This window comes from Lytechinus variegatus, chromosome 7 (assembly GCF_018143015.1).
Source record: "Lytechinus variegatus isolate NC3 chromosome 7, Lvar_3.0, whole genome shotgun sequence".
Lineage (NCBI taxonomy): Eukaryota > Metazoa > Echinodermata > Echinoidea > Temnopleuroida > Toxopneustidae > Lytechinus > Lytechinus variegatus.
This window is the reverse complement of record NC_054746.1, coordinates 16,053,752-16,069,423: the sequence shown is the minus strand read 5'-3', so window position 1 is coordinate 16,069,423 and position 15,672 is coordinate 16,053,752. Positions and strand designations below refer to the sequence as shown.

The 15,672-nt window shown below is 34.2% G+C and overlaps 1 protein-coding gene across 2 annotated transcripts; it reads left to right on the top strand.

Moving 5' to 3' along the window:
• Positions 1-3,502: 3,502 nt before the first annotated feature.
• Positions 3,503-15,037, top strand: LOC121418552 (dnaJ homolog subfamily C member 4-like). 2 transcript variants are annotated; one of them, XM_041612481.1, is made up of 7 exons: positions 3,503-3,610; positions 7,657-7,785; positions 8,240-8,342; positions 9,459-9,661; positions 10,801-10,959; positions 12,950-13,036; positions 14,855-15,037. In XM_041612481.1, the coding sequence occupies exons 2-7, from the start codon at positions 7,688-7,690 to the stop codon at positions 14,946-14,948; spliced, it is 744 nt and encodes a 247-aa protein (XP_041468415.1). In that variant the 5' UTR covers positions 3,503-3,610; positions 7,657-7,687; the 3' UTR covers positions 14,949-15,037. The 2 variants fall into 2 exon arrangements, with proteins under 2 accessions (XP_041468415.1, XP_041468416.1); XM_041612482.1 differs by having other exon boundaries at positions 3,523-3,615; positions 7,655-7,785.
• The last annotated feature ends 635 nt before the right edge of the window (positions 15,038-15,672 follow it).

Genomic DNA, 15,672 nt, shown 5'->3' with positions numbered 1-15,672 from the left:
TTAATACGCACGTTTAGTTTATCAAAATAATGTATGTATACTAAGCATGTTTTATGACACAATATAGGTCTACTTATATCGTGAATTCTGATGTATGAATTTATTACATGTTACTTTGTGATGAGGGAGCAGAGACTTAAATATGTCTTCCATACTTCACTGTTAATGTGATTCAATGTCTTCTACTGTGAATATATTTATAAATGAATATTTGCATGACATAAAGCTCTCAGTGTAATTATTTAATCACACACTGTTAACAGCTTGAACATTAATTCAGATTGCCAGACATGTTTGCATACGGGCACCTATTTTCACTATCAGTGAAGTACACGACCCGGTACACGATGACTGGAATATGAGCTTATAAAGAGAGAGAAGGGGACTGATAAACAAAAGGAAGTTCACAGTGTCAGTGAGAGGAGGAGTGGAAAGAAGTGTTGAAAAGTGAGTAGAAGGGGTGAGGGAGGTTTATCGATTCATGGATATGGTAGAGATATAGAAGGAAATAATGAATTGTGATTTGTTATAGAAGGTAGGAGAGGCGGGATTAAGAGATGGGGGTGAAAACGAGAGGGAGAGGGGGGGGGAGGGGGGGGGGGTGGCGAAGAAGGTCATGAAATAGAAAACGGGTAAATGCATGCATATACTCTTTTTGAAACTTATAAGAATAGAGTGATTTGTTAGCCAGATAATCAATGTATTAAAACTCTGACCATGGGGCCAGGTCATATACGGTATAGTACGTAGCCCGACTTCCTTAATTGTATATCGTTATCTCACCGATCGCAAATGATCAGAGGAGCGTTTCATCAACGTATATTATTCGATGAGTTGCTACATCTAAAAACTTTCATTGATATTGACTGGCTATTCATTTTCTATTTTCACATTTCCTATATTTTAAAAGGACCAAAACTTTGTCGGAAGAAATATCCGACTATAGTATTTGATGAAACGCTCCGGGGTGAGACGGTTATATTACGAACGAAAAGTCATCTTCTTTATTTGGGTATACATGGCTTTGTAAGTATGTCCGTATAATGTGGTTTCACAAATTACTATTTCAGTCACAGTTTTCCTTACCAATGCTTTAGTCGCACATGTCAGCGTAATCAGCCAAAAATTTATATATTTATCTTCTAGACAAAAAGTTAATTTCATGATAGATTTTGACACAATATACGATAACCCTTTTGATCAACCACTTTTCCTTCCTTTTCTTTCTTTTTTTACCCTTTTTTCTTGGTCATATTTTTAATTTTTATTTTATTTATTATTTACTTATTATGATTTTTTTTTGGGGGGCATGACCCCTACCCCCTATATTTCATATACCAAAATAATATTATTAAACATCTAGTAGAAGATATTCAACAAATGTTTTCAAAAAGTGTTCTGAAGAAAACTAACAATCATAGGAGCAAAATTAGGTGAATAAATGCTTACAAAGAAATACGACACCGCCCCCTCCCCCGAGGCCGCCCATGCCAGGACGTACGTGATGGAGCGAAGGGGAATCTCCAGTTACTGTTAAATGCCATTATTGGCAAAAAACAGATAAATGCATATAACAGAAAACATTATATATATACACATGTAGATAAAAGGAAGGAGTGAGAGAGTTTTACTAACAATAAAAAAGGGAAAACGCTGAAATTAAGCATTTCAACATCCAATCACAGACATACATGAATGTGGTGGTAATTATTTTGTACTTACACTTCTGAAATTCTGCACTAAATTATCCAAACAAATTAATAAAAAAAAAAACCCTAAATCTTTCTGACTATGCAATATACAATATGTACTTAAAACAATAACAACTAAAAATTAATACTTAAAGGACAAGTCCACCCCAACAAAACCTTGATTTGAATAAAAAGAGAAAAATTCAACAATCATAACACTGAAAATTTCATCAAAATCGGATGTAAAATAAGAAAGTTATGACATTTTAAAGTTTCGCTTCATTTCACAAAACAGTTATATGCACATCTCGGTCGGTATGCAAATGAGGGAACTGATGACATCACTCACTCACAATTTCTTTTGTATTTTATTATATGAAATATGAAATATTTTGATTTTCTTGTCATTGTCATGTAAAGTGAAGTTTCATTCCTCCCCGAACACGTGGAATTCATTATTCTAACATTTTTTGCTTCAGGCAAGGAGGTCCTAATCATAAAATTCGTAAAAATTGAAATATTGTATAATTCAAACAATAAAAAAACAAAAGAAATAGTGAGTGAGTGACATCATCGACTCTCTCATTTTGGATGTAAAACTGACTCGTTCATATAAATTTTTTGTTAAAAATAAGCGAAACTTTGAAATGTCATAACTTTCTTATTTTACATCCGTTTTTGATGAAATTTTCAGCATTGTGCTTGTCTGATTTTTCTTTATTAATTCAAATTGACATTATTCTGAGGTGGACTTGACCTTTAAAGTGTAAATGGTAGCCTTATTTATGTAAAAAGCCTTCTTTATATCACAATTACATATGAATGAAAAATATAGAAAAATACCTGCCGTATTACTCAAAATTAAGATTGAGATAGTGGTTCGGTATATAAATTGTACAAATTTTAGTCATATACCCTCGACATTCCCCCAAATCTTGAAATGTTGACTAGATAATGGATTTGAGGTTACTTACTTTAATCAAGACTTTACATGTTTCTTGAATGGTATAAAACTATTCTGCTTACATAATTCTTTTAACATAGTTACTACTAAAAAGAATGTTTATGATCGAAATATAATTTTGATTAATGAAACCTTATAGATAGAGATAACTTAGAGATTTGAGCTAAAATTGATTTGATTAAGAAATGATTGTTTTTGTCATTGACAGGAAAATAAAGAAAAATCTTCAGTTTTTATACTTTCATCCTGTGTTTAAGAAAAATCTTCAGTTTTTATACTTTCATCCTGTGTTTATGATATTGATATTGAGATCATAATTTGAATACTAAATTTTAATTCTGATATCAGATATTATAGTAAATTTAGTAAAATGAGACAATGATTATCGGTATAGAACTATGTATCTTCTCCTTCTTCTTCTTCTTTGAGTCTGGCTTTGGGTATACTGCCCAACGCTCCACACTGAGAGCCAATCGGGCAGGAAGTGCGCTGATGTTGATGGCGCGAAGAGAAAAGATTCATTTTAGTATTTGCTATGCTTTGTATCAGTATATTTGAAGTACGTTTCGCCTGAATGTTTCAGTGCTCTTGATTTCAATGGTTGGGGCGGGGGTTGGGGGTCAGTGAGAGAGTTCTAGTCTGGGACCCTGGGATGGGTCTTGGGATGAATGAATACTTGTAGCTGTTTTTGTTGGTGGAGATGGGGATGAAGCCAATAATTGTAGGCCTACCCTGATTTTTATCTCTGTGACCCATGCGGGGGCCCATGCCTTTTTCTTTTTTGTTACTTTTTTGTTACTAGTACTAGCAGACGACAAAGAGCAGAAAATGTACTAACCCCATCTACGGCGAGATATTATGTTATACAACAACAAAATTCAGACAAATTTGTGAAAAGCCGGGTGAAAAGCCACCGCCTTCTTCCCTTTTAATGGAGAGGAACGTCAATCTATAGGTAAGGTATGACAACCGCTGTGAATCCACGCGATGGTTGATTATATGGATATATTTTGACATCTTAACATCTTGCCCACCATCGATTATTAATGTTAAATCTAACGTTGTGATTACAAATCAAGCTTGTGTGTGTGTGTGGTCCGACATGTGTTAAATTGTGTACCGTTATGACCGTAGATCTAAAGTTAGTTTTGTGCTTGAACTGAAGTTGAAATTAACCTTGTAACCGAAACGTCAGATCGGCAGCCGATATAACAATCTAATCACGGCTGACTGGCTGTTTCACACTGATCACCAATCATACAAAGTATGTCAGTGTGATCGGTAGACAGCTGGCAGCCGTCTGTTTCGAGGAGTTTTTAACATTTATTTTTTCAATTTTTCCTCGTACACAGACGGCTCGCTATCGTGCACGCACCACTAGGGGACTTGCAATGCAAAATCCCCCCGTCGGGGCTCTTCAATTTTTGTCTTTAATGAATAAAAAAATTGAAAATTATTGCGACCAAAATGCAAATTAATATTCCCTCTTGGCATTAATTGCCAAAAAAACGAGAAAAATAAAGTTAAAAGAAACAAAAACAGTGACTTACCTCGGCTGTCACGCAAATTCACTTCCCCGTTTTGTCCGATCTTAAGTACATAAACATATGGCCATTGAGTCCCCTGTACAGATCGCGCTAGAACTTCGGTCTCTGTATTTGGTGAGTGAAGCCAACGGAGTTCAGCTGAACAACCAACATAACAGAGACCGAAGCTTTTGATCTACATGTATGTGATCGGTGGCCATTTAAATTTTTGAAAAGGCACAATTAAAGTTTCAAAGTCAAACTCAAAGCTGAAAAGGAAAGCAATTTGCATGCTGATCAGTGAGTGATAGAATATATAGTCAACTATTGTATTACCGGACACTATCATGACTATCATATTTCCGGACGCGCATATTACTGCGTACCGTAAGACTTCCTCCGTTCAATTTCACAGATCAATGCAAAGAACAAGATTGCAAAAACAAGGCGGAAAAGGGGGAAATTATTTTTTTCTAAAATGACAGAAAATGCTTGAAATATCATACAGCATAGTTTTGCATTGACAATAATCCCAATTGATCCATTTTCTGATGGAAATACGGACCTGATTTGCCGAATTTCAATTTCAATTTCGTCCGCTCCATCGATCAGATCGTCGACGGCTAGTTCTCAAGTAGACAGGAATAACCGTCGTTTCTGGGGATTTATTCAACAATTTCTGACATTTTACTGTAATCCCCATTCACCGACGGTAAAGTGTCCGTGTGGGCTCCCATTCGTTATAACATCAGCACCTTTGTCCGACCAGAGTCCAAAGTTTGAGGTTCTATAACTCATCGAGGTTACAATCTAAGGATATAAAAACTAAACATTCAAAATAGTTAATTATTCTGTTTTAACATTCTTTCAACGATATAGATGAAAATGCATGAAAATTATACTTTACCGATGTTTAGTTGGGTACGACACAGGAAAACAGGTCAAAATGGCAGCCAAACTATGAAATATTTACAAACGAACGGAGAGGGCGTCAACAATGTACGAATGTGATATCGATATTGCATTCCACCAGCACACCTACAAGGCAATAATACGATACGATACACTCACGAAGACAAACGATATTAGTTATAATCGCGATATATCGAGAATTAACGATAATGACGTCATTCAAGATGGCAACTTGCAAGATAAACCGTCAGGTCAGGAGAAAATGGCTTAGATGACAGATTTCTCAATCATCCAGTGGATTTTTATCAATAAATCCGGTCCAAGGTATGCAATTACTTAAATTATTTGTATTTCCCTGAATTTATATCATTAAATTTCTCTCAAAAAACAGTTTTAAATCGCGATCTATAAAACGCTAGTTCACTATACGTTGTCTGTAGCCACGGACCCCCAACCACTTCAGTCTATGTATGGTGAGTGGAGCCAACGCAGTTCAGCGGAACAACCAAAATACAGAGACTGAAGCTTTTGGTCTAGTTCTCAAGGTACCCGATACCCCGAACGTGCGCGAGGTTTACCGTGCATAGAGAGCCGTTGATGATCGACAGCGCACCGATAGAACTTGATGAGCTGAGGGTCACGATATGAACCAAACGCACAATTAAAAAAATGAAATTAGTTAGCAAACACAAATTTATTACAAAGATCTGCTCAGAATCGATATAAGAAAGCAAATAAAAACTTAGAATTTACTCATGACAAGATATATCATGAAAAAATCACACCAATTCTTTCTTACATCATTATTATCAAGAATATTTTTACCCATCCGGTGCGCGTCCGGAATTATGATGTAATTTGTCACGCACGAAAATAATTGTTTTTCATGAAGGGGTATGCGGCAAGTGCGGTGCAAAGAAAACGGTTGGAAAATATAAAATAATTTCATCATATTCATAATTTTCAGAATATTTGGAATAGCAAGTTATAATTTTTCTTTATTGTATTTCTTCTAGTTGTCATTTTTAAAGCACTGAAATAAAGGTGTCCGGCAATAGGATACACTGCCATAGATTATGTAATTAATCTGAGTTCTCAGCTCCGTGACTTCTATTCATTTTTATTTTCCTTTCCAATGATGATGTTATGTCGAGAAAATGCGCTATTTAATCTCAGAGAACAGGAGATCACAACGAGATGTATACAAAATTTTCTTGTGATGATTTGGGGGTGATAAGTGTCTGAGTTCTAGTGTGACATGGGTCTGGGAGCTGGCTGAGTGACCGACAGGGGGGGGGGGTTACTGTGAAAAAGTGTTTAATTCAACCAATAAAAAAAACTGTAAAATGTCATAACTTTCTTATTTTACATCTGATTTTAATGAAGTTTTTTAGCATTATGCTTGCTTGTGTGAGTTTTCTCAGTCGATGCAAATCAACAATTTTCTGGGGTGGACTCGACCTCTAAGCTTCGGAGAAAACTGGTATCAGCAGCTTCAGAGCTACCCAAGGTTAAAAACAGTCTGTGTATCAGTGCGATTTGCCACAGTGAAGTGCACTGAAATAAACACCAGACTCATCGGGCACTCTTTGTTATAAATGACTATGTTACTTTTGAAGAATGTTGTTTGTTGGGGCATCTTGTCTGTGTTTGAACTGAAGTCAAATGAAACTTAGAATTACTTAGAACATGTAGGCATAAACTCCAGTTCTTTGTCATTAAAGGGGAAGTTCACCCTGACAAAAAGTTTGTGGTTAAAATAGCAGAAAAAAATATTTAAAAATATTGCTGAAGGTTTGAGAAAAATTAATCAAAAAATTAAAAAGTTATTAGAATTATAATTATTATATTTGTGACATTATATGCAAGCAGCATTCCTACATAGCGAAGGGTAAAATATTAATGAAATGTTATTTCTCAGAAAATTGAAAATGGTTTTAACTGTACCTTTCCGATATATACAAATCATTTCACACCCGATCAAGAATAGAAACAAAATTAAGTCATCAGGAACCATATAAATACTGAAATTCATGCATTTTATATTACATAACAAATGGGGCATCTGCTCGTTTATGACGTCACAAAACTTTGAATTCTAATAACTTTCTTAATCTTTAACAAATTTTCCTCAAACCTTCGGCAATATTTTTCATTATTTTTTCTGCTATTTTTACAACAAACTTTTCTTCAGGGTGAACTTCCCCTTTAAGATCCACCACAAAAATGAGAAGATTTTCATGTGATCTAGGTTTGAATATGGTATTTAATGAGTCCAAATGATATAAATAGCTGGTGTGCATGAGGAAGAACATTACCACTAATTGATTTGCCATTTTAACGCACACAGAGATGTGATCACCACATTTTCAATAAAGGATTTTCATCAAAATCATGTACAGTAAGCGGTTCCCTAATTTTTGACTTAGTTTTATTCGAAGTTTCAAACTGTTTTGACATCAGATACATGACATTACTAAAGTATGATTCACCTCGGGTAAATTTCCCTTTAATAAACTTGAGTTTAATTTCTACTTTGTTTTGGTTTGTTTTTTTCTTAAAGGAATCTTTACAAGTGTAATGAGAGAAGCAAGATGCCATTTACCAATGCATTCACGCTATGCACCAGATGTCAGCACAAACTTATACTTCAAAGTCTGCACCATGTTAGAGGAATAACAACAGGAATAAGGTTTGTCATGGCTTGAAGCTTCATCTTTTCATATTAATCTTTGCATGTTGTTCAGAGAGTGTACATTTCTGTTAGAAAAGGTTTTTTTTAGGCTATAATGTAAGAAGAATTCTTATGTTAAAAGTATTATTCTGTACTAGGATAGTGCTTCTTAGGGACACTAATCTCCCACAAAATTAAAAAGTAAGTCTGTACTGTATTGTCATGTTGTCACATTGTTGCAATTTTTCATTACCCATTATTTGCATTGTGTGGATTGCTTAATTTGCCATGTTTGATGACGGCGAGTCTGTTCACGCTTTTACTTATACTACATGTAGTACATTTTTGTCAGTGATAAATTAATCAAGTTCTTTTCAAGTAATTATATCAGTGATAAATTCTTGTGTGAATGATAGTTGTGACATTTATTCGAAAGTCTCAAAGGATTATTTATTTCTCTGTTCATTTACAGGCTGAGGAGCCAGACACAATCAAACCATTATGAGACTTTAGGTGTGCCGAAAGATGCAACTAGTTTAGAAATTAAAGCAGCATACTTCGAATTATCTAAAATGGTAAGTGTGTATGCCTGTCATTGGAAGTTTCAGGTATACTCTTCCACCACCTTTTCTCTCTTTCTCTCCCTATTTTTGTTCTACTTGTTCTCTCTTGCTCAACAGTTGATCTGTATGACAAATATTTAGAAACAGTTGATATGCATATGCATTAACAGGCTCTCCAAAAAATAATAGCTTATCTGCATAATAAACAGTTTATTAAGTAATTAAATTTATAGAAAATTCTCTAAATAGTAATAGTTAATGTGCAACCCATTACTTAAACCTTCTACAATAATCATATGAAATCATGGAGAACATATAAATCAAACATAAAACACGATTCTAATCCTCACTCCTATATGAATATGAACTGCTCATTAGCTGATAATTTTAAGGTGAAGGTATGATAGTTGAGTGCTTTCTTGGAGGATTCAACTGAAGCCTCCATTCTTATGTTTTTTTTTAAGCCTAGGCCAGGTGAATGCACACAGGGGGCCCGTTGCATAAAACTTTTTACCTGAGAAAACTCAGGTTGTTTTTACCGAAGTTTTTGCCCTGTGTTAAAGTCAATGGCAGAAATCAGACTAACCTTAGTTTTCAGTTTTTACCAGAGATTTCTCAGGTAAAAAGTTTTATGCAACAGGCCCCTGATAGATCAAATGTAGTTAGATATCTACAGTGACACACACTGACATTTATATCTCTTAAGCTTGTCTCACACTATGCGATCTGGTGCGACGCAATTTTTCAAGAAATCACATTTTGCCTTAAAAAATGAAAGTTTTAAGTAAGAAGTAAAATTATTTCATTCAAAGTTTGGCATATTGTTAAGAAAACTTATATCATGTTTTTACTTTGCGGCAAGCCCTATGGTCGGAGTAAAGTCCATATCGGCTTCAAGTAGCAGCTGATGATGACATCATTACGATTTGGAATTGAATTTGTTTTTATTCCTCCAGGGAAGCTCGAATTAGACTGAATTTCGATTTCAGTATAGTCCTACCACTATTCTAAACTCTGAATATGTTATTAGTTGGAATATCCATATCAAATGTTTTCACAATTAATTTGAAACTCGGATCGCAATGAATCATATCTTGATCATATCTTTCCTAATTGTTACCCATCCAGCTCCATCCCGATGCCAATCCCCAGAACCCTGATCAACACGATCGCTTTGTGCAGCTGAGTGAGGCGTATGGAATCTTAAGTAAATCAACCTCTAGGAGAGAGTATGATCTGAGTCTCACCAGGCCTCATGTAAAGGAGATCAGAGTACACAATATGGATGTCTCACCGGACAACCCATTCGGTGGACACAGGGAAGCAGATTGGTAAGATAGTCAGTTTCTTTCAGGTTTCAGACTAACTTTATTCCCATGAAGACTGAGAATCTGTTACCGATTTTGTGCGATCCGCTTTACATGCCATCAAGCTAGATTACTGGTACATAGCATTCATCACAAATTATGGTTGAGCACATTCTCTGTTATTGTACAACGCCTACTTAGCTTGTTGTACGCGAGCAAATGGGATGCTAAATGTCACACATTCGTACCGTTGCACACAAGACGTACCATCCAAAATGTACCGTTGCATGGCTTTAGGAGGTGACGTCACAATGCGATTTCATTGATTACAGTAAATAAGGTGGCAATGCGCGTACTGCCCGCTGGCTAAAGGCGCAATGCTGTCCAAGATCATGTGCGCTTGTGGGCCCTGCTTGTGGGATATTGCTTTTCGCTTTAAATAATTTTGCTCCCTTTTCATAGATTACTGCAGGGAAAAACTCTTGTTTTTTATATTTTCGCTAGATTCTGAGGCGTTGTACAACACAAATAGTGAATATTCTTTTTCGCATTCAGTGAAAGAAAGAAACGCTCTATTCAACTCAGCTAACGCCTCGTTGAATAGAGCATCTTTCTTTCACCTCACGCGAAATCTTGCCCCATCGCACTCATGCCTATTCACTATTTGTATAATGTTAAGCTTTGATACAATAACATTACCACAGCAAATTTTCACCATTCTGATGAAAGTATTTGTGCTGCTAACTTATCCTATTTTGCACCCAATCGTATACAGCCCTCACACAGTAAAAGGTGGGGTCAGGGTATGACATATGGTAATATTGCTGATAATGTGGATAGTATCAATAATTTTCCATATTGCAAGTTGCCCAAATCCGGAAGTTTTGACTTTGTTAAATGTGAGCAACATGGTCTTTAATAATTGGTTTGAAAGCACTTTCTGTTTTTTTACAATATGCTGCTCATGTATTCATATTGATATACAGTAGTGTAAAAAATGAACCTGTGAATATTGAATTTAAACTCCTTCATTTAAAGAAATTGTAATAATGATTGTGTGTAAGTGGTTGGATATCTTTTTGGAGTCCTTCCCTGACAAGATTGATGATGGTGTCATTGGTATCGTGCTTTAAAATCAAATTTAATTTCTTTTGTTTGATCAGGTTTCCAAGAACTCACATCTTCAGAGAAGGTGGTGATGAGAAGGTCAATGAGAACTACTATGGAATCAAAGGACTCAGGAGAGTTAGAAACTCATATGTGGTGTACGGGTGTATAGCATTCATCTTTACTGGTGCCGTCTTCCATTTCTTTGTTTTCAAGTAAGTTCTGTTTGGTGTAAGGTCATCCGTGACCCAACCTTTGCTCCTGTGACAAATGATTTTTGTATAAAAGGAAACCAAACATCAAGGAGAGATTTAATCTAAGAAGAGTAAGATGAGAGGATCAATATAAATGTTTTATCAAAATCAGAAAGTTTGATAGGTCTTGCAACACTTTTTATATGGATCCTCAAATGGGCAAAAATGGCTTCTTTTTTTTGACAGCTCTCCATTTATTTTGTACTCAAATTTCCTGACTTTCCTTATTGTCTTCAAAATCCCATCTTGCCTCTAGAGAACCACATATGTCATTGGAAAATAAAATTCGCACCACATATATCAAGATCAGGAGATCATCAGAAATATGTAAATTAAAGGTGAAAATCTGAAACATTATGTACTAAACAGATTAGGGGCCTGTTGCATAAAACTTTTTACCTGAAAAACTCAGGTATTTTCAGCTCATCCGGCCCGAAGGGCAAGATGAGCTTATGCCGTGGCATGGCGTCCGTCGTCCGTCCACAATTTCAAAATGCTACTACTTCGCCATTTCAAGTCCGATTTCAATTCTGTTTGCTTTATATGATAGCAATAGGTGGGGGATTCAAAACTTCTACACAGAATTTTTGAAATTCATTTAATATGCTAATTTATGTGCATTTTTCAAAATTCACAAAAAATGCTCTTCTTTATTTGTTGACCAATTTTGAATTTTTTTGCTTCCATCTGGTAGAGCTTCATGAGGTTCACCAAACTTATACACAGAATTTTGAAATTTTGACCAGAACAATTTTTATGCTAATTTATGCAAAATTAATTTATGCATATTTTTAAAAATTCACATAGAATGCTTCTTTTACTTTATTTGTGGAACGATTTTTACTTTTTTTCTTCTTCCATTTTGTAGAACTTTATGAGGTTCACCAAACTTCTACACAGAATTACAAAGAAATTTTCTTCTTCATTTGTTGATCAATTTCAATTTTGTTTGCTTTATATGATAGCTCGAGGTGGTGATACAAAATTTCAACATAGAATTTTTAACTCATTAAATATGCTAATTTATTCATATATTTTCAAAACTCACAAAAATTACTTATTTATTTGTTGATTGACTTTGGTTATTTTTGTTCCATCTGAGAGCTACATTAGGTTCATCAAGGTTCGACACAGAGTTAAGAAACTTTGACTAGATAATCATTAACACTTAATTCATATGAAATTTATTCATAGATCACAAAAAAATGCTTCTATGTCATTTCTTCATCAATTTCAATTCTATATCCTCAATTTATGTCACCAATATAATTCACTACAGTGTCAACTGGGCTGAAATTAAAATTGTGTTAAATTTTGTGGCAAGATGCTGGATGAGCTCCACATCATCTGGTAATGATTGGTGATAAAAAAAAAGAAAACTAAAAAAAAAAAGAAGCTTTTAATGGATGCTGGTTCTTCTAAGCGGTCATTCATGTTGCCTTCAAAACATACAAAGAAGGCTCTCCATCAAGGCACATTGCAAGGAGATGCAGGTTGAAAGTTAAGATGTAGGGCATCCACTTTGATTATCTCTCCTGCCGTTTGGGAATATTTATTATCAAAAGGAGTCCCACTCTGAATTCCTGGGCAGTAATAATGTGAGTCCCTTAATCCCGGTAGTTGATTGATAAATCACTGTCCGACAGATGACAGTTTGTTTATTTTCTGTCTGTCCGAGTCATAGATTCTTAGTGAGTCATTTAACAAGGGTAGCACATCTTTCACTCACTGCCTAGTTTCTATTCCTAATTTTTGCAGTTGGTTTTGTATGGTTGTGTGGAGGCAAACTTCATGATTTAAAGAAATTTCAAAATTCCTCTTATTATGCTATACACTTGTTATTAAAAGGAGTTGGTAGTTGTTATTTTTCCTCAATTCAGTATATAAAATGAGATTTTAAATGATGCCTTCATGTTGTGTTTTTTGTGATTTTTTTTTTTCATTTTCCCAGACAAAGCAGCCAGTATGCAACACAAAGACTAGATGCTAAGGATAAAAAGATTGCAGAACTGTATAACCAAGCCAAAGAAAGAGCAAGGTAAAAACAGAGTCCTATTTTTCTGGTTTTTTTTATTTATTTTTTGTTCTTAAAGGGGTATTCTAGACTGAAAAGAATATGATTTGTACAGATAGATTAAAATCAAATGTATAAATTTTTTTTTTAAATGTGTAAACCAGATAAGGAATAAGAAAGTTAAGACAATGTAAACTTTTTCATTATTTTGATGAAACATTTCTTTGCAAATCTTCATGAATATTCAATAAGCAAGCAAGCTGAAAATGATAATGTAATATCCCTACTTTTGTATTATATTTGTTCAAATTTTGTTCTTCAAGAATGATATTGGATTGCTGCAACATATTTCATTACAAGGGATACTTGTTATACATTATATATTTCAAAAAATGAAATAATTATGAATTCCTGTAATGACATAAACAGCAAAGTGGGGACATGACATCATCAGCCCACCTATTACGTATTCATGACAGTATTCCTGTTTTCATAAACTATAGCGTAAGTTTAAAATTCAATTTAAACTTCATTATCTGTTAGTGTGTTATCAGATTTGATGAAATTTTTCAGTATTTTGCTCAGTGAATTTTACTCTGTTTAATGAAATATTATTATTTTCAGCCTAGATTAACCCTGAAATATTTAGGATAATGGCAACAATGCAATGATGCTGATGTTGATGATTCCTTTACCCGTGATAAATCATGGATGGACTCTTGCCAAATCTAATATTTCTTTTCCCCACTTTTTATTAAAACCAACTTGCATTGTTGTGAACTTCCCCTTTTTATACTAATCAAATATTTACTGTTTGATAGCCAAAAATATGAGATGATTATTTTTCATCAATCTATTAATAATATTGAATTTTGTTTGTATATTCAACAGGGACATGATTCAAGCAAAATCAATGTAATTTTTCATTGAAAATTGCAGGGATGTAGTTAAAGGTAAAGTCCACCCCAGAAAAATGTTGATTTGAATCAATAGAGAAACATCAAACTAACATTTTGCTAAAAATTTCATCAAAATCGGAAATAAAGTAAGAAAGTTATGACATTCTAAAGTTTCGCTTATTTTCACTTAACAGTTATATTCGCAACTCAGAGACATGCGAATGAGACAGTTGATGATGTCCCTCACTCACTATTTCTTTTGTGTTTTTTTTATTGTTTGAATTGTACAATATTTCATTTTTTCCAGATATGACAAAAAGGATCAACTTGACTGAATTAAATGTATTAAAACAGTGCTAATTCCACATTTTCAGGGAGGAATTAATCTTTGTTTAACTTGACATTTGACAATGAGGACAAAATTAGAATATTTCATATAATAAAATACAAAAGAAATAGTGAGTGGATGACATCAGTCTCCTCATTTGCATCCCTACCAGGATGTGCATGTAACAGTTTTGTGAAATTAAACAAATCTTTTAAATGTCATAACTTTCTTATTTCACATTCGATTTTAATGAAATTTCTAGTGTTATGCTTATTGGATTTTTCTCTTTTTGTTCATTTCATTTTATTGTTGGGGTGAACTTTTCTTTTAAGTCTGGTACTTCCGAATCACGAGGCCATTGGAGAAAACCACCCATTCACTTTGTACACATGTCTCGGACTGAGTTCGATACCAAGGCCGGCAACATTTGTCCTTGAGGCCGGCCTTGATACATCCCTGAAAGATTGTAATCCTTGCTCATATTTTTCATATTTATGGAATACCAATTATGGATAATATGACATTTTGATTACAGTTTGATGCATTCAGAGATGTGAATATATTTAGGGATGTAATTGTAATTTGGTATTAATCATTAATGTATTGCCTTTGCAGGAAAAATGGACCCAAGAAACAGATGGAGTTATTAAGAGAAAGACACAATGCAAACCAAATGAAGCTTGCCAAACAACTTGAAGGAGACACATGATGCATATCACAAGATTGTAGTATGGGTTTTATTTTTGGTCGTATTTATTCATTAGTGTAAAGGAGGGCCCCGTTTCTAAACATCTTAAAATTTCACTTAAGATTAAACATGAATTTGATTTTATTTTACAAAAAAAAGTATCACCTGATAATATTCTTTATATTCTTGTGAGTATGTGTGCCAAAAATATTATAAAAATTTGAAAGAAATGTATTATTTTCAAATGAAACAAACTTGGCCAGTCATTTTCCAATTGAACAAAAAAATGTCTGTGCACCATTCACTTTACACATGATTCAGATATTTATATGAGAAAAGGCTACATTTTGTGGCTTTCACATGAAATGCCTGAAATTCAATATTTTTCCATCATTTCAGTTAGATGTATTGCAGGTGTGAAGCTTGTCGTCATTGGTCCGTATTCTGAAGTCAGGTTTGATTTAAACTCAGGTTTAAAGTTGAGGTTTAACTATGGATAGCCAATAGTGGCATAAATCTATAACAGTGTAAATTTAATGTATCAGCTCACTTTCTCTCAAATCATTCTCAACTGTTTCGGGAGGATGAATAAGATAGCTTTCTTCAGCTACACGAGTTCAGAAAGAGCACAATAATCATAAGAAATATGCAATGCTAGTAAAATTTTGACATTTGAGCTTGCCATAATTTTAGCACAGAGTTAGACCGCGGTCTAAGTTAAACCTGACTTCACACATTGTGTGTC

Excerpts from the sequence above, each read along its gene's own strand:
- LOC121418552 (XM_041612481.1), top strand. The coding sequence starts at position 7,688 with ATGCCATTTACCAATGCATTCACGCTATGCACCAGATGTCAGCACAAA. Across the intron at positions 7,786-8,239 it reads GGAATAACAACAGGAATAAG|GCTGAGGAGCCAGACACAAT; the intron begins GTTTGTCATGGC and ends GTTCATTTACAG. Across the intron at positions 13,037-14,854 it reads CAAGCCAAAGAAAGAGCAAG|GAAAAATGGACCCAAGAAAC; the intron begins GTAAAAACAGAG and ends TTGCCTTTGCAG.